We start from the raw sequence: 19,418 nt of genomic DNA on the forward strand, positions 1-19,418 counted from the left end.
GTCATACTCTGAGCCCCGCACAGCGTTGCAAGTAGAGCTCCCTTCTGTGTGAAAAGTACCGCACCGCGAGTCTTCATTGTGAGGGCAACCCGTCAGAACACAATTTGGATGCATGCGGCCATACGACAACACGCAAGCTTAGAGCATTCAACCTTTGTAGGCTGGCCAGTCTTCCTCGTGACTCGAAATCAAACTGGAAGGTTCGGGGAAATACAGTATCACAGCCCGCTGTGGAACTGGGCTCGCGTCAATGAAGAAAGGCGGGAAGCGTTGTCGGAATGCGGCTTCTCTTTGGTGGTGTGTGGCGTTTTTTCCAAGACATCTGCGTTACGTTGTGGTCCCACGTTGCAGTCAATCACCGTACCGGCGCACGCGCATGCACGCCTTCAAGATTGTGCAGACCCGCGTGAACTTGCTGCTGTGACTGCAGAAAAGTTTCAGCGTCCAGGCTTTCACGCGCGTTATAGCCAGCCATGTCTAGGGGCAGGCTCTCACCATGAATCGGCGAGCGGCGAAGATGACGAGGCTCTGCGCGTCCGTGTTTATGCTGATGATCGAGTTCGTTAGACGCATCTTTCGGTAGAGAGGAGGCTCGCCGGTTCCCACCCTCAGGTCGTTCCCCCCGGGCCTGACTGTTAAGTACAGTTCTCGTCGCTCTCTGCCTTTGTCTGCCGCGCTTCTGTCGAGTATTGCCTCGTACTGCATCCTCGGCCACAGCAGAACAAGGCCGCTCTGCCCCCCTGCCTAAAGCATGCCCAAACGCGTTCCCGCGAGGTGCACATGTGTGTCGCCTCATAACCCCACACTTCTGCAAGCACTGTTTTGAACGGGGCGTGGTGTTCGTGAGCAGCTTGCCCCCTCCGGCAGGGTTCGCCTGACCCTGTATCCGTTCAGGGAAGGTGCCGGTGATAAAGGGGATTTCTTCTGTCTGCGCCAGTTGCATACTTGCAATAACCGATGACGCAGACTCCCCACGAGTTCCTTCACCATCGACTTCAGTCGACTGCAACGCTTCTTCGGTACGAGGCAATCCAGAGCCCGCTGGACCTAAAACAAACCCCCAGGTTACCCGACCGTCACTAGGAGCGGCCACTCCAGACCCAGTCCAAGGCGAACAGTGTTTAAACGATGGAGCTTGTCCCAAGTTGGCACGTTCATTCACACCTGATGTAGAACTCCTGCGCGCATTCGACCTTAGGGTGCTTTCTGCCTTCGACGGAAGTACCACTGCGGAAGCTGATGGGACAGACATGTGAGGATCCCCGAATTGACTTGCGTTGTGTCGCACACAAGCAAACCCAAATTGTTTGCGCGGCCAGTCCGTTTGCGTAGGTGCGACTACATCGGGTCGTGGGATACTCGGTCCGTCTCGTATGCATCCGTCTAGTCCTGAGCCCGATGGCATTGAAAGCGACCGAGATGAGGCTCGAGACGACGAGGTAGAGCGAGGCAGCTCAGCATTATGAACACCGGTTGTGACCACAGCTCGGGGACTCATCATTAACGGTCCCCGGCTGACACTGCTGTCCTCACGATGAGTCAAGCCAATCTGGTGGTGGGAATTCCCACCTTCTGCGCCCTCTTGGATGAGCGCTGACGGCGTCTTCGGAGTGCTGTCAACTCTCTCAGTTCCAGCTCTCGTCCGGGCAGTAAGCTGCAAGCCATCCGTGGATCCAGAAAGAAAGGTTCGCCTTGAGGCGGTACCGGGGCTACGAATTTCAGCAGCACGTTCCGCGGGTGGCGCGGCCTCTGAGAGTGGAGGAGACAAGTTCGTTGAGGGTTTCGTCTCATCACTTCTGCCGCACAGGAGTTCCAGCATTGACAAATCCGGATTGTCATCATTGAGCATCCATGCAACAGCAAAAAAACGCTCCAAGAGAAATATCATTTTGCTGACATTCACACCACACAAGAAAGCAGCGTGAACCGGGCAGTCCCTGCCAGTGGTGCGACAGTGGAAATCACCCACACGCACGCGGCGTCTAAGGAATCCGGTACGGTGTCAAGTTCAGAGTTGCAGTGCGGATGAGAGAGCGGCAGCAGAAGACATAACTTGCTCTACAGTTGCATAGACGACACCACAAGGTGACCAGTGGTTCAACGAACCTCCACAGCACATTCGGGGTGGGAGAAAGAGACGAGCGCGGTAACTCAGACGTTTCCAGTATCTTTCCGAATGTTTTCACGCATCGTTCAGGGGAAATGGTTTGAGAAATGCCACGGTTGATGCACGGTTGAGTCGCCTTTATTCGACAAGTCTCGTAATCAAAAGGGAGTAGCTGCTTTCGGCGTCTTGGACTTTATGAACCCATCGTCACATTAATCAGCACAATCGAACTGAGGGCTGGCTCAATTCAGAGTCCTTCGAGGAATGACGAGGCAGATACGTCTGCTGCAGACGTAGTGACAGCCTCATACATGTCTAGAGCACACGCCAACAGAGTAAACTAGCACGTCGCAGCACGAGAAGACCACATGCGGAGAACAAACCACCCTACCAACCGACAAGCGACGTTTTCCACCAGAGAAAAAAAAAGTCAGGACACATTTCCATCTACTGGAAACAAGGCAATTTCTATCGCAATCGCCAAACTAGTAAGCCGCAGGATACCCCTCCCGTTCTTGGAGTCGGTGAGTCAGCTCATGCGAGCCACCCGAACGGTCAGGACAGCAGCAACCGGTACAGCGCAGTAAAAATGCCTTGTAACATGGCGTTGCCTCCGCCAGGCAACCTGACTCTTTATCAGGAATTAGCGAAGGCTGCAATTTGGAGGATGACAACTGAGTACTGTGAATTGACTGCGGCGTCCCCTGCAACCAGTTTAAGACAACGACGAGCGTCTCGGGCTGCCCCACTGGCGAGCGATCCACTGTGAATTGGTCTCGCGTTACTAAAAATTTTTCCGGAGCATATCCTCGTAGAGGAACAACGGCAGTCCACCACACGCAGCACACATATGCCCGCATCGGAAACGCTCTTCTGGTGATTTATCCATTAACTCAGGCACACCACTTCTGCGCAAGGCCACATAAGAACTAACGACTGAACACGTGCTCTACGCCTCATGAAAATGTGAGCAGCGTAGAGCACGGGGACGAGGACTGAGACTCTAGATTTAAGTAGCCATAGAGTTACATGAGACGGCTTTCGTCGGGTCAGGAAGCCGGCCTGATCTCGCCTCTCCTCGCGAGACGCCATTGGGTCCACCCTGTAATCGTCGTTGCCATCAGCACCTGCAGTCTTGCCAGAGCAACGGTGCTTTAACACATGGTACGCGAGGCTGACTCCGTGTCTGTATCGTATTATCTCGAGTTCAATACTTTCTGATAGCCAAATACCGAAGTATATATTGCTGAGAGCGTGGCGGTTGAACTGTACGCGCCTTCCTTCCACCAGTGAGTCTGGGCTCAACACCTCGCTTGCTGCCTAAAACATACAAACTGCAGTGGTTCCCGACGCACTGGCCAGAGGCAAGGCAAAATGAATTGTGCGTGCGTATGTGCATGGCAGTGCCTTTCTGGATGCCTCGTGTGTTTCGAGGTTTGACGGCACACAAGGGATCCCGCGAAAGAGACCCGACCAGCAAATATGGCCCCGCACGCCTCGTTGAACCGGCGCGTCACTGGTATGTCTACAGAGGGCGAAGCAGTTCACAAGCGAGTTGCCGAGCCATGAAGAAGTATTAGCCCACCAAGCCCATAGCCGACGAATGTGGTGCCGATTTGGCCAGTCACAATCATCCACATCTCAATCCGATGGTGCCGTGATTCACGGAATGCCTCGCATGTCTCCTAGTGTTGGCAGTATGCCTTCGCGCGCATCCGGAAATGGGGCGAGACCAAGGGTATGTTGGAGCACATGAGCGTACTCCAAGAGGTCGTCGCTCGTATACCAGTTATATTCATGCTGCTTTTTCTCGAACCTCTCACTTCTTCTTCCGTCCGTGCTTCTATTATTGTCTTGTCCGTCGGACAAGACACGATTGTCGCGGGCGACACCTAAAGGAAAACTTTCTTCAGAATAACATCGTGGCGACACGCGCGGCAGAGACTTTCGTCTTGCCTGATGGGCAAACTGAAAGTGAATTCACCAGCGAAGCGCGTTCACGAACTCCCGCATTACAGTTACAGCCACACTGCGCAACGGCTCCACTGAACGAACAAGCGATAGGCAGCGGCAGCCTCTTCTGCCATCGCCTTGACGGGAAATCCTGCTGGCCGTACGTCGCATCTATTTGCACAGAGTTTGGGCCGCCCACTAACTCAGAGAACGCAAGACCCTGCTGCGCTTGTTGCCACGTTGCTCTCATGAACACATTTTTCATTGGATGTCACGCACAACCGTTTCGCAGCGCCGTGGAGTGAACCTTTGGAACCTCGCTGTAAACAGATACATGCCTTATTGCAAGATTTCGGTGCAAGCTGCACCCGGAATGAATGCTAGAGGAAAGAAAACAGTCGGGTCGCGACTCTGCGACAAACCTTGTACGGGAGATGAGGTAAGGCTAAGCGCGCTGCAGGGGCAAGCTCATTTTTTTTCTGGCCTCTGAAGAGACGGTGACAGACTACTGAAACCAACTCTGTAGTGCTCTTATCTTCTTGAGCGTTTGACTCCGCGGCGATGTGATTGTCGTAGAGTAAGGCCTCCCACCCGTGCCCGCACGGTCTTGCGCCCCACGAAGCCCTGACGAGGCGGCACCGTGCAAGTGGCTCTACTCACATGAGTGTTGTCCTTCAGTCAAGTGAAGCCAATATTAGAACTTAGATTGAAGCATTGTCACAGAACACGGAAAATCAAGTGAAATGACTCTTTGAGCGTACAGCGGGCGCCAGCTTTTGTAAATACACTGCATGCATGCGACGAGATTGCATGCATCTGATGTGAGTTTCTCCAATGGCGAAAGCCAGATATGCCGTCTGTCTCCAACTAGTTACCAAAATTACCTGCTTGCTCCGTAGCAGTAGATCCTTCCTGTTTGACTCAGCAGGGGGTATAACGGAGTGGAAGCGCATGCTTCTGTAGCCAGCTCCAGGCTCAGCCCCGGAGCCCCGAGACCGAGGCGCGCTGCAGATTTCGAGGAGTTAATGTGTGCTTTTACGTACCGCGCTTCTCGTTGCCAAGGGAAAAAACCTCGCCTGTATACTGAAGAGGCAGTCGGTGGCTCCTTCTCCCCAGGCACCACTCCCGAGGTAACTGTCAGGCTGGTCTCACGACTGCCCGCCACCATGGCAGGTCCACTGAACGGAGAGTTGAAAACCGACACATTATTGAATCCTCAAAATGGGCCGGCAAGCCACGCCAGCCTTCCCCCTTCAGCGTCGAGTCGAAGGGTTCTCGCTCTCCTCCGCGAAGAATGCGCGAGGCTCGGTAGCGAGGCACCATCTCCTCGACGGATTGATCGCGAGAACTGCAGCTACGAGACAGTCGCGCGCCTGTGGGCTATATTCGTTGAAGACAGCAAGACCCTTGAAGGCCAAGGGACTACGTTGAAGCAGCTCGCGAATTTTCTTTTTCAACGAACAAAGCGAATACACGAGACCGGAAAAGGGGCATCTGGGACTACTCTCGGCTGCACTTCTGAACCTACAATCGATGTCCTGCACGAGCTTACACGGCCTCTTGTGGAGGCTTTGATGGATATCCTTCTTCAGCTGCGCAGCAGGGGAACCCTCAGCGCAGTTAGCAGTCTGCAGCAGCTCGAACGCTGTTTTGCCGCCCTGCTGAAAGCAGACGGCGGGTCTGGCGACCGCCCTCACTCAGTTGTGCGCGGAAATGACGACGGACGGGTGCCGAAGCCCGAAGGATTGCCAGGCGGCATAGAAAATTACCAAGCCAGCGAGAGGCAAGGCGAAGCGACCTGTCAAGTTCTGTCATCAGGGAAACGTGCTGGAGACGTCATTCTCGAGCGTCTCATGCTTTGGGCTCAAGAACGAAGTGCTCTCCTCCGGAGGTTGCGAGCGGAGTTAAACAAGGAAACTCGACAGGCCGAAGACTTAGCTGCTGTTCCGCCTGCCGAGCAAAGCGAATCCACCACAGAAGTGGTAGTGGAACCTCTTCATGCGGCAGCTCTAAGAGTTAGCGCCACGCTGGAGTCTCCGACATTATCTGCCCTGTACCGCGACTTATGGGGCCAAACAAGAACGGCCGGAGCTGACGCACCACTTAGCGACGCGAGCATCACGTTCCTCCTTCTCTTAACGGGCCTCCAGCAACTGGAAAACGGCTGCATGCTTCCATTCGCAGAGAGTACAGGTGACGATCGAAACGCCGTTTTTCTTTCGGTGTTGCAAGCCTTATCGTCTCTTTGCACCGCATGCTGGCGACAACTGCTGGAAGACTTCGCACTTCAGAGGTTGATCAATGCGACCTCGATGGAAAACCGACGTCCTGACTCGGGCTGTCGATTCTCCAGTTCCTCTCGCGCAAGCGAGATAAGCGATGACGCGTTGATGGCGCAGTTGCTCGGCCCTGCGTTGGATCCTGGGTTTCTGGTTCGCTTTCTTCAGCAGCAGAAACAGCTGGAGGTTTTGACAGCTGCTGCGGCGATCAAGGTTCGATTGGCCGCACTCGCGGGTCTCCACCGGGACTCGGGAGGCTTACTCGATGCATGCCGGATGGTGCAACAGTTCCTGACGCCGGTGCGTGCGGCGGCGCTTGATGAGGCAGGCGTTCGCCAGAGAAAAGAAGCGCCGCACACGCACGGGGCCGCAGGCACTCAAGCTAGTTCCACCGAACGTAGGGCGCGGGCAGCGGGACAACTGTCCCCTCGAGGAGGCCTCGCCCTTTTGCGATCCCTTCTGCTTCTCCTGTCGTCCAACGACGAGGGCGCCCGGACCCCGGATGCTCCTTCTCACCAACACGAGATTCAGGAGAAGGGTACGGCCAAAGTATCCGGTCAAACCACTACAGCAGGCCGCCAAGGACGAGGTGCTCCCCTGAACACCAAAACGCGCGTCCTAGCTGAAATTACGCGACATCTCATCATTTTTACACGCACCCATGATGTTCACGTCAAGCGCGACGCGCTGCTTCTTTTGAAGCAGCTTGTCGAGGTGGCGCCTCCTTCATTGCTCTTGCAGTCGTCCCTGGGCAACAGCGCAGCACTGCATGGCACATGCGATGGGGTATGTATATCCAACGGTATCACTGCGCGGTCCTCTGCTGTCGCACTAGCGTCTATGGAGGCGACATCTTCAGTGGATGCCTTGGCGAGTGGTGTGTCGGCGTCCGGGGAGTCCCCCAGTCTCGTGGACACGCTAATTGAGGTCTCTTTGAGCCACTGGCAGCATCCCCAGCGAAGCGTCTCACAAGTGGCTCGGAGCCTGTGGGAGGCGCTCGGGCGGGTGACCCTTCCGCCTCCAACAGGTGGTCGAGAAGGGAGACCGTCTACAGCACGCACAGCCACATGTGGAGAAGGCATCGAGCACGTCGGCATGTGTTGTCTGCCGCATCAGCTCTCTCTGGCCGTCCTTGAGTTGCCTGCAATGCACCGCAAGGCACAAAACCTCGCACTTTTATCGCTTCTCCCGACGGTCGGGGTGGAGTGGCTGTTGCACCAGCGGCCGCGGCTGGTAGAGCAGCTCCTCGTGGAGATAGGTGACTCGTTCTACACAGGCGCTTCCGCCGTAAAGCTCCTGGAGGGCATTTTGAGGCAGCTGCTATCTCGTCCTATACCCCTGGGGCAGACGCCCGAAGGCGTGCAGCCTGGGGAGCATGCATCAGGATCGTCTCACCGCAACACATCTCGCGTCACGGCGAGGAAAGCCCAAATTAAGACGCCCGTCGCACTTCGTCAGATCTTTTACCCCGTACTCACCGACGCCCTGCTGGGCCTGCCCTTTGGGTGTACTGCTACCCTCGGGTCGTGGCAAGCAGATGCGAATAGCGGCGGCGTGACTTGCCCGGCATTTGCTGCGTCCCTGCTGCCCCTCTTCGAATCTCCGTTAAGTAGCGTATCATCTGTGCGGTCACCTACGGGCTCCCCCCCAGCCACCCTGGCCTCTCAGCGTCGTCTGTCGCCTGATGCTTCACAGAGAGTGGCAGCTACGGTCATGCCTCTGCTACGGTCGTTGGATCCGCAAGGCCTTGCCTCAGTACTGCAATTAATTCATTGGGCTGGCTGCCGATTTGGACCTGCTAGCGCTGATAAAAGCACTCTGCTGGCGGGTATTCCCGGCGCTCATCGTATTTCCCAGGGGTCGTGTCGACAGGAGGGTCTTCGTGAAGTGGACACAGAGCAGGGCCTCAGATACTCGGAAACGGGAGACTGTGGCGACCAGCTACCATCAGATACGGACCGCATGCCGTGGAGCGTGGGAGAGGCGGTTCTCTTGAATGTCGCTCGACAGGCTGGCGTAGCCGAGTGGAGTGTGTGCTGTGGTAACGCATCAGTCGCAAGCAATGGTGCGCGGGTGCCTTCCCAATCGGGCGCTTTCTGCCTGCGTGTCTCCGGAGTGGACACAGATGAAAACCCGGTAGTTGTAGACATTCCCCAAGGACGCCTGCAGCACGGTCTCCAGAGTGGGGATGACGAGGTCCGCATGGCCCTTCTGAAGGTCGTCGCTCTGTCGCGTCTGTCGTCTGTACCTCCTGCGCTTGTTGAACTCGAGCTGCTGTCTCAGGCAGTCGAGAATGGCAGCAGCCGCCAAGCAGCTGGCTCCACGAAGGCAGCGTTCGCGGATGCCTTCAAGCGGCTGCTTCAGCGCGCGCGCGACGCGTACAGGAAGCAACTGATGCAACAGACTCCAGAGTCCATTCGCAGTTTGCTGACGCCTTCTTCTCCATCCACACGACTCCCGGCAGGACAGCGGGAGAACACGTGCAACGCATGCGCTGCTCCCGTGCCTAAAGGGGGTCTAGATGTGGTGGCAGAGGTCAACAGCTTTCGCGACTTCCTCTTGTTCCTGCAGCGACTGCACCGCAGTGCGCTGCTTCAGTGTCTCCCGTGTATGCACCCAGATCGACAGAATGCGGGCACGACTCTTCTATTGTTCCTCTACGAGCTGTGGGGTTCTCAACCGCCTACAGCGCTCCGCAAAGGTAGCAGCTGTGCGAACGCTGCTCTGGCCGCGGCTCGCGTGGTGCTGACTGATGAAGCACTTGCCAAGCTCACTGAGGGAGGCTGCGCGGTGGCGGAGGCTCTCGGGTTCTATGCAGCCTCCGTACAGGCTCAGCTAGTCGGAATGCTTGCTAGCCGCTGGCCGAAGCAGAGCGACGCCGCACTCAGGATTTTGAAGCTTTTCCCTCGCCATCAGTTGGAATGGGGACTGTCTGCCCTGTGCTTGTCGCCGCAGAAGGACGCCACCGGAAAAGGGAGTGGCTGCAACCCCCCTGCTTTGCAACCGAAGACAGAAGCCGGATCTCTCAGCCAGCAGCCAGTCTGGTCGCTTAAGCGAGCTTACGCCGATGTACTCGTGCTGATTCATAGCATTCGGGAGAGCGATTACGCAGCGGGAGCGTCGCAGCTCGAGCTTGCGCTTTCCACGGCGTTTGTGGCTCCGCTCAAGCGCATGATAGCTGCCAGAGGTCATGCAGTCACTGACCCCATCAGAGGAATGGGAGACTCGAATGCCGCAGCAAAACGCTCGCGAATGAGACAGGACGAGTGCGTCAGCACTGCTCCTGTGGACTGTCTGCCCGGGACGACACTTACTGCGTCCTTTTCTGATGTGCGAGAGACTCCAGAAGAGCTGGCAAACAGCGCGGACATTCTCATCGACATTCTTGACCGCTCGCTCGTCCAGCACGGAGAGGGCCAGACCAGCTCCTGTTCCGTCCTTCCAGGAAGCGTGGAGATCGGCCCGTTGCGCATCGCGTGTGACGGTGAACCACACCTCCAAAAACTCTTCCGGTTGCTTAACGTATTCCTCCAGGCTTCTCAGCAGAGGCTTGATGCCCTGGAAGGCCACGCTCGCCTTTCCGCCAAGACGCCTAATGCGTGCATCCACGGCCTACTTGTCGTGCTCTCGAAGCTTCTCCGGGAGCTCCCACCGCTTGGGGTCTTAATCCGAGCATATTCAGAATACTCCACGGGGACCGCGCGGGCGGGCAGGTTCCGGGGAGATTCGGGAGCTGGAAGCGATTCCGGGAGTCAGGTCTGGGTGCCATGGAGACGTTTGGTTCTTTGCCTTGTGCGGATGCTGATGGACGTGTGCAGCAGTATGTTCTGCGTAATTGCTGAGGGTGCAGACAGTGTCATGCTGAATGCCGTGTGGCAGCAGCAAAATGATCAACAGGAGGCACAGCACGATGAAAAGCAGAGCCAGAAAAAGAACTTCAACGTCGACTGCAGAGGCCATCCGCTGCTTCCGCGGCGAGACGTCGCGGACATAGAGATGGCGGACGGAGAGAGAGAGGACGAAGAAGAGACAGAAGAGACTTTGCTTGCTGTCCGGGGCTGGGTTACAGTTAAAGCAGCTTCATCGTGTCTGTCAGCTTTGCTGGACTGGATACCACTTGAACAGGCGGTGGAGAAACCAATTGAGATGCGGGTTGGTGACAGAACACGGGCCACAAAGGAACTGGAGAAGCAACTGATCAAGAGTTCCACCATCATAACAGTGGGCGAGATGAACGCCATCGGCCGGCGGCTTCTCCACTTCTTGCTTTCGTGCAGACATCTCGGTAAGCGGACAGTCTGGAAGTTCTGCAGAAAGAGTTTTGCTGCTCCGCTGCATTGCTGGGTTCTGCGCCGGCCGCCAGGCATCCGTGGAGCTGTCCTGGCGACTGCTGGATACGACGCCAGCTGCGCATAATCTATCGTAACCGCATATGGTGCGTTCTGTGCACCTGATCGGCTAGTAAATAACGAGTAATTTGCCTCCATTGATCGAGGAACAATGATGTCTCTGTTTAGTCGGTCCGAGGGAACACATGAGATAACCAAGTTTAACGGTGTGCTCCTGACAGTGGTGGCACAATCCCTCTAGCGCTCTCTAGCGCTCTCTGACTCCTAGAAGCCTTGCTCTGTTGTGGTGTGCTCTGCGGCTTTCAGGGGCTATGAACAGTCTTTTCGACAGTCTCGCAGGTTTGAGCCGGAAGTTGCTTTGTTCCCCTGAACAAGCCATGCAGGGTCTCCCCCGCACCTGGATAGATAACCTGCTTCTGCTGCTCCTTCCGCCCGCCCTGGCTGCAGCATCTAGCCGGACGTCCAGCATGTTTGAGAGCGAGGCGGTTTCCACTACTGTGGCAGACCCGTCTCAATTCAGTGCGTCTGAGAGAGATGATGTCTGCGCGGCTTCGCTTCCCCCTCCACTGAGAAAAAGCGCCAGCCTCGGGCTGGCATTCGTTGCAGTGCTTGCAGGTAGGCTGAGGGACTGGGTGCAGTAGCAGGCCAGGCCCTTGCCTACGTGGTTCCAGCAACTGGGAGTTTCCGTTATTTCGAATCGTGTCGCGTTTCTTGCCCTGGAGGGGAGGCGGCTGTTGTGGTTCGCCGTCGTAAGTGGATACTGACTGAGGCGTCCAGTGTCTGAATGCGAGGGGAGGTACACGATACGATGCTAGGCGCGTGCCTCTATGGCGACAGCTGGGTCAGAGCAGTCCACCATGAGAAACATTCCGGTTGAGTCAATGTAATGGCGCAAGCCTACGGTAGCGGACGAGCGAGGTGCATTTGCATCGATTATTATTGTTATGGCGGACGTGCCTGCCCATTTGGCGCATGAACGCCTCCTTGGTGCTATGCTGTGCAGGTGAAGCTGCGAGCGCAGACACTACGATGCGAGGCGGAGACAGATGCCCACTTCTTCAGCGCGCGATGTCGATCCTCGTCCCTCTCGCGGAGGGGCGTTACGACTCGATGTTCCCTGTTCTCGAGGAAGGTGAGGCAAGCTAGACGGTGCCGCGAATAGCCTCAACCCGCCGTCCTGCTTTTAAGCACCGAATGGAAAGCGTCGGCATCCACCCTACGGCAGCAAGACTAAATGAACAATGCGAACACTCGCGAATGTGAAGGAGGCGCATTTTCTATTGATGGTCGGCAGGCAACACAAGTTTGGCTCGCGGGCATATAACGCCGCCATGCAGACGTCTAGTGGTTCCTCCACATGCAGTCCGGCTCGCACACGCGCGTAGCCCCTTGTGCCCTTGCGTGACTGTAGCAGGCATACCTGCGCTTTTTCTGTGTTTCTTTGTGCATTGGATCTCAGCCTACGCACACCGCGCACACTGTCTCAATGTGATTCGAGCGGTGATTCGAAGTGGGTCCCTTTCCACTTCGATCGCGTGCGTTTCGTTGATCCCCTCCAAAGAAGCGGTGACCGCCTTAGGCATCCGACAGGCCGCTGGCGCAGCGCCTTCACGAGACAATCGGCTGTCAACGGACGCGGGTCAAAGTGCCGGCGCGCATGGTCCCCCGTCGAAGGCAGACGACAACGGAGTTGCTGCGGAGGTTCTGGACGCAAATGCCACCAGCAATATCATAGGAAATGGCGTTCCCTTGGCAGCACTGGCATTGGCCGCGGCGGTGCGCAGCAGCAACTCGACGTCGTATTTCCCACTTCGCAACGCGGCGACGCTTCTCCTGGTCGCCGCTGTCAAGCGGATGGCAGGGAAAGACAACGATGTAAGCGTTGCGGTCTTTGTCCGATGTCAGTGCGCGAAGCGGATGTAGACCTGCATTGGCGATAGCACGTCGATCTGAGTTTCCGTGAAACGGCATGGGACATCAGTGAAGCAACGGGAAAGGTGGCTCTCTGCATGCCCAAGACATATTCGACGGCACTATTTGCGACTTTGCTCACGCGTCTGCTGTGTCCGAGGTGTGCGGAGGCGCCAATAGCCAAGATGTTGACAGGCGTAATCGGCAGGACTGTATGTGTATGCCCTGTGTCCCTGTTCCGTTGTCGCTGCAGTCTCTCCATGTTGCAACCTTCCCTCTCTACTCCTTCTGTAGTGGGGCACAGCAAAGATCCTCTGCCAATCCATCTTTGGCAGAAGCGCCGATCGACTTGCCATTTCTTCAGTCCGCAGATGTATTGCCGATTCTGCTGCGCACGCTTGAGACTAGCTCCCGCAGTGCAAATCCATGGGCCTTTTATTCCGAGGATGAGGGACAGGCGGCCAATATGCCACAGTTCCGTGATGACCGCGGGCAGGCATCGGGGCAAGACACGGGCAATTACCGATTTAAGGAGCCTGAGCAGCTGAAGGTCACCAGGAACGAATATGACCAAGGCGCGCTAGTGGCTGTGCTGCTGCTCGTATCCCGGCTTGACTTCGCATCGGTTGCGTCAGAGGGTCCGAGACTGGCCATGCTGCTTGCGTCTGAGAGCTGCGGGGCACAGCAGGAAGACGACGACGCTGATGAGGTGTCGTGTCACAAGATGGACACCCGCCCATCAGCAGCCTGTCCTCCTGCGCCGTCGTCACCCAGGTGGCTGCTGCGACTCATGGTAGCGTTGCGGACGCATCTGACAGGCCCGAATTTCCACACCCGTCTGCTAGCTGCCAGGGCTCTAGCGAACTACGCGACGCAAGAGGCGCGTTTACAGGGTCCCGAATGCCTGCTCCACGGTCTAGAAGCGGCTGTCGTGAGTGCGGCGAACGCCCGAGCGAACAGCAATACGAGCAACGGCCTCTTGCTTCTTGTCCTTGAGCTCCTTCAGCGTCCTGAGGTCTGTGACTGGCTGGAACAGGTTGCGTACAAGCCTGCGGTGGCCTGCCAGCACCTGGCCTCAACGCAAGACGCGGCCGCTCTGCTGTCGGATGGGGTCGGCACCGGCTTTGAGCGCAGCGCTGAAACCGTATTGCGATCAGCAGCTCGCTCCGGAATCTCCGGATTTGTGAGCCAGTTTTCGCGATGCATATTATATGTTTGTTCCGTGGCACCAGCCCCGGTGAACAGGCTTCTCGGACTTCAGGCCATGCAGACACTTGCAAAACACTTAGTAAGTATTCGGAGGTCGGGTGGCGAAGCCCGTCGTGCGGCCTGCGCTTCCGGACGACAAGCTCAGGGAGCCACGTGTGTGAACGACGCGGACAATCAGGTCGAGGGCTCCCTCTGTCGTGGAGGTGTGGAAGGTGACTGCTGCTCAACATCCAGCGAAGAGAACGATGACATCCTCGAGGCTACTAAAACCGTTGTCGCTTGCGCTTGCCGCCACCTGCCGTCATGCTTCTCTGAAGTTGCTAGGCACTTCAATCTCCCGTCTCTATCCAACTTATCGCTGGAGCTGTTGCTCTCGACAGACGAAAACCCGCCATGCTCTACCTCGGAAAACGCGTGCTCTCTCGGCAGCCGGCATCCGTGTGCACTCTGCCTAGTGGGAGGCATCCACTTGCCATGCTCGCCAGCGGGCGTGACTGACAGTAGCTCCCGCTCTCCCACAAGCCTTGGACCTCGACTCGGTCTGGCCGCCCCCCTGCATACAGTGGCGGTATGTGCGTTGATGGATGCGGTGATGCTGACTCCGGGGCCAGCGTCACCGGGTGCGAGACTCGCAGCCGTTGCTGCGCTTCTTCACCTCGTTCATGGCGTGCAGCTGCATCCGCAGGTGCTGGAGGAAGCGTTCAAGTGCTGCCGAAAACGGCTCAAGAAAGGTCGGGTCTTCGAGCCACCGCATTGTGCTACCGGGGGCAAGGCCTCAGTAGGTGCAGCGGCCGAGCTTCGGCTCGGCGTGCGGCTACTCTGGAAGACCGTTGCGTCGGCCCTCTGTAGTATTTCTGAAGCTCCAGAGCACATCGAAGACACAGGTTGCAGGGCACCAGCCAGCCAGGCCTACGTAGAAGAGGCGAAAAGGAAGGGCAGCAAGGGGGCAAGCACTGTATTAACAAACAGCGAGCATGCAGAAGAACACACATGCCCGTTCGCTCACAGCAAAGTCAAGACCGGCTTTTCATCAGTGCTACGGGCTGAGGCGCTAAGGTTGGTCGCCCACCTTGCCCAAATGCTGATCCACGACAGTCAAAACGGTGGAGGAAACGCTACACGTGCGGGCGCCGTTGGCAGTGAAGGGGGTGGCTTGGCTGCAGTGTCACCGCCAGCGGCGTGCGTCGCAAAGGCAGCTCGCGGGCTTGTCCGAACGTACCCTTGCAGCACGCCGGTCCGCAAGAGTTTCATGCTTTTCGGGGCTGCGTTCCTGACCTCGAACTGCCGCCGCAAGGGAAGTGACGAAGGACAGGAAGGTGAACTGGAGGCGGACAAGGAAACAACAGAGCTTGCACAGGCGTGGACCGCATGCTTGGCGGAGTGCAGTTGCCCGGAGGCAGAAGTGTCTCTTCGGCGAGCAGCAGTACAGGTGATCGGCTTTGCTACCCCTTCTCTGATGCGTTTCTGTCAAAGAGGGACTGACGTTTGTGCTGTAAGAGATGCCCCGGAGCACACCATAGGTTATCCGGCATCTTCCCGTGTGGCAGAGGCGTGAAGCCCCGATTTGATGTGGCTATACAGTATTTCAGTTTCAGCAATGCAAAAAGCGTCTGCTTTAACAAGTGGGTTTATCCGCGTTGATTTTCCGAATGTCTTGCCGATTGGTCTTACTTTCCTCGCGTTATCTGTGAACTCGGCAGTCACTCAGCTTGGTCGGCCTGCCCGTTCCCAGTCCGAGAGGGTCGCCGTTTTACTGCTGCGAGGACGCCGTGCAGGTTTGGAAAGCCATGATCACTCTTCTGCAGGTAGGGTTATAGTTCCTGCACGAATACGGACTTCTGTTGCTCTGCGTTGGCAGTCGACTAGTTCAACTTGAACTGTTTTATAGTCGCGTTGGGAGGTGTTTGCGAGTTTTGCTGTAAGGTGTCTTGTTTAGGGACTTCCCTTCGGAGCCACAAAGCAGGTTACTCATGTCGTGAAGCTGCCTACCGTGTTCATACCAGAAATCAGTGTCACCATGTGTGCCTTCGGTCATAACTCAGATAGTCCTACAGTTTTGTCTACTCGAATGCGGTTACCCCATGTTCTGCTGCTCATTCCAGGATGGCGAACCTGTTGTTCGGGGAGAGGCTATTCGAGTATGCACGGACATGTGCAGCAGCCTGGCAAATTCCCTCCTCGCCGTCCCAGGAGAAAACGGGAGGCGGATCGCGCCAACGGCCGAAGCCTCGCGAGTCGTCCCTGTTCTGCAACTTGCACTGTGCAGTCAGACACCGACGAGAGGCGTCGACAGCTCAGTGCTTCTGCAGATTCTGCTAGACGTGGCGACAGAGGTGAGCCCGGGCGTTCAGGTGCTGCCTGTGCGACACTCGTCGGAGCCCGACACGGCAAGGAGCATGTCTCGCCAACAGTTACGTCCGGTCCGCGTGCCGTGCGTGGCGGCCGTCGAGCAGCCCAGTGCATACTGGTGTGTCTGCGGAGGCCCGTGACTCCAGTGGTGCTCATCTGGCCGCACAATTCACAGGCATACCGTGACTGGAGCACCTCCGGGCAACCAGCAGAAACGACAGCCTTGCTCGCTCAACGCCAGAATTCCAAGGGATGGGGCGGTGTGTTACGTGTGACCGGCGCGGAGGGTGCCTGCTGCCCCTCCTGCCGTGTGGGCGGCGGGAGGCCAGACTGGGGTGTCGAATAACTGATTTACAATTTCTGCCCGGCGGTGGTGTATGCTGAAGGTCTGCATTACACGTCTCTAATGATGAATGGCGTGTGCGCGTGCTGTTCACTATGCAGCTGTTCCCTCCTCAAGTGGCTGCGGACCTGCTATGGGCCTACACGGAGGCAAGCGCGCCCGCGATTCGGGATTTCTGTGCCGAGAAGCTCTGCCTCCATCTGGCCCCTCGTAGCGGTACCGGCGCAGGGCCTGACCAGCAGCCTGGCCAGGACAACGTCGGTGGGAACCCCGACGTTCGCCCGCTGTTTGACGAAGAACAGGCAAATCTGTACACCGAGGATATTCTTCTTGGCCAAGCAGCTGCGAGGAACTTGCTCAGGCTTCTTGGCTCGCCCAGTGCGCTCGCGCACTGCTGCGACAGTGGCACGGTCAGAGGTTGCGAAGAGAACTCTGCAGTTACGTTCGGGCTCTCCCGCAGCGCGTGCGAAGCAGCCGGAGGAAAGGGAAGCGTGCTGTTCTTGCTGAGATGTCTCGCCAGGCGTGCCTCAGCTACGGAGACAGCAGGTCCTGCTGAGGGTGACCGTACACAGCGCAACGGGGAGAGCATCTCACGCCGCGTTGTGGAGCAAGCGTCCGGTAGCAGCTTCGGTGATGCGGACACTAGATTAAGAGATGCCATGTTCCTGTGGGACAAGGTGACGAAAGTTTCCGGGGAGGTGGAAGACGTCTGCATTTGCCTCGAGGAGGTGACCGTGGAGAGGCTTGTTTGGGTAAGTGTTCGCCCGCGTATGCGCGGCAGCGGAGGCAGCGGAGGCAACGGTTTGTCTCTTCTCCGTTTCAGGGTTCCAGCATCCAATATACTGTGGTCGTGTGCGCGTGTACTTTGCCCCAGTGCATCTTGTCGAGTCTCTGAAGGCGATCCAGTTCGTATTGCTAGCGAAGTGGACACAGAGAGCCTCCCTCATATGCTCGAGTGCTTATGTCAGCATATTTCTGGCTTCGTACCTGTGAACCAAGGTTTTCGTATATATTCGGAAACTGAGCTTCAGGAGATTCCTGAAGACGGCTTCACCCGAACTGAAGTTGTGCTGCAGCGCTGGGGCCTTCACATTCACTCAAACGGCTGGGGTGAGGCGGCTTGCTCTGTATGTCTAGGCGTTGCATCGTCAGATGGCAAGTGCGCTATGTGTGCGTGACATGCAGACGGTGTGGTTTACATTGCGGTTTGTGACTGGGTTTTTCACAGGGCGATGCAGCTGTCACGCTGGGAACTGGCGAGGCGAGGAGGCCCCACCGCGCTGCGCAAGATCAACACGTTGAAGACGCTATGCAAACGACATACGATGCCAAACATGAAGCAACGACTCGAGTGCTTCACGCCTCACGGACTTCTCTGGTCGGTGAAAACGAATTCGGTTCTCCTTCTCTCGGCAACCCCCACTTTACTCAACATGCCCTGTTCCAGCCAGTGTATGGCGCTCTCCTGAAGGCAAGCATCCTGTTACTCCTTTTGTCTGACTCGTCCCTCAAGGGCATCTCGCCTGCCGCGCAGCCCGCCAGTGCACACGAATCGCGTTTGCGAGACCTGCGGAACCTCTGCGAGTGGATCAGGTGTCTCCATGAGAAACTGGAGCAAACAGTCAAGGGGGGAAGCGCGGCCCACTGGGTTTTGCTGTCGATCACTCGACATCTTCTCGCTGCCGTAGGTGCAGGCCAGTGGGGACTGCCACGCCAATCCGCCGGCTATCATGCAAAGCCGGCTGGACCCGGGGACGAGGGAGATTCGGACGGCCAAAGAAGGATTGCTGAAGACAAAGAGTCAGCTCAGATACCCGTCTCCGACGCTGCTGAAGCTGCGCTGGATGAAGCTATCGATCCTCAGGCCAGGGAGGCGACCGCACGTCTAGTAAATGCGGTTTTGTTTATCCTGCCTGGTGGAGCGTACGGAGGGAGATAAGTAATACCAGGATGCGATCCTGTTAGCCCCGCTACCATCTATGTCTTCTTGCTGATTGAAGCCGGCATGGCACCCGTTAGTAAGAGGATTCCTCTGCCTGTGCAGAAGCCAATCATCGTGGCAGTCGTCTAGGGCCGTGCTCCACAAGTGCGCAGCTACCGTCAATGGGGCGTGAAGAATTTCGTAGCTTTCATCTCGTGTTCCCGTGATCGGTGCACTGTACGCGCCGTTGATTGAATTAGGCACTTCCGTACTACGCTGAGTATTTTGGCGGCATGTATTGGTGCCGTTTTTTGTCCTACGTGAGATGCCTGGTTTAGCGGAGGCAGCGACAGGTTTGAGTTCTCTCACAGCGTTCGCCGCTCGACCTGGAGTATCGTGACTATCGCATGGCGCCATTTGTGAAACGCTGCTTAGCTGGTGTACAGCATCAGTATTTTCTTCGCCCTCACCTCCGGGAGCATTGTCTCCACAGAAAAAGTGACCTGCTACTGGGCGTATAGTCTTGTGCGGCGACAGCATAATCTGCTCCATGGCTTCATAAGCTGTCTGCCAACAGAGACACTGACACGGAGAACGGCAGTGCAGCGGAGTATTAGGCGGCGCAAGTGAAGGTGTCGCAGGGTCCCAGATTTGATCCCTTTCACTCCTGTGTCCATCGCCCAAGGGCCACCGTGATCCAAGAGTACGTGCACCCCATATCGCTGGTAGAAAATTTTTTCCTTAGCCGGAGACGACAGCTAGCAGGTGCAAGTCCTGCGGCCCAGCAGCTCTGCAAGAGGCTGCACGATCGGTACCTTAGATGAGCTAAAGAGTGGCAGCGGCCCAATGAGGTCTATTGGTGTCTGTCTACGTCGGCTTCACCAGGCAGTGGATGCGATATATGTTCCTACACCTCAAGAAAAGATGTATCGCATCCAGCTGAAACCCCCGAGAATAGTTGGTTCGGCAATGCATCATTTCATTTGCCACCGACTGG

The 19,418-nt window shown here is 56.8% G+C and overlaps 1 protein-coding gene across 1 annotated transcript; it reads left to right on the top strand.

Annotated features, from left to right (window-relative positions):
• Positions 1-5,226: 5,226 nt before the first annotated feature.
• On the top strand, positions 5,227-18,439 carry BESB_048090 (uncharacterized protein; the record flags this gene model as incomplete). Its single annotated transcript, XM_029363260.1, has 9 exons — positions 5,227-10,624; positions 10,995-11,303; positions 11,692-11,820; positions 12,148-12,563; positions 12,853-15,348; positions 15,509-15,613; positions 15,911-16,141; positions 16,602-17,252; positions 17,729-18,439. The coding sequence occupies 9 exons, from the start codon at positions 5,227-5,229 to the stop codon at positions 18,437-18,439; spliced, it is 10,446 nt and encodes a 3,481-aa protein (XP_029220626.1).
• Positions 18,440-19,418: the final 979 nt, after the last annotated feature.

Source organism: Besnoitia besnoiti, chromosome III (genome assembly GCF_002563875.1).
Source record: "Besnoitia besnoiti strain Bb-Ger1 chromosome III, whole genome shotgun sequence".
Taxonomy (NCBI): domain Eukaryota; phylum Apicomplexa; class Conoidasida; order Eucoccidiorida; family Sarcocystidae; genus Besnoitia; species Besnoitia besnoiti.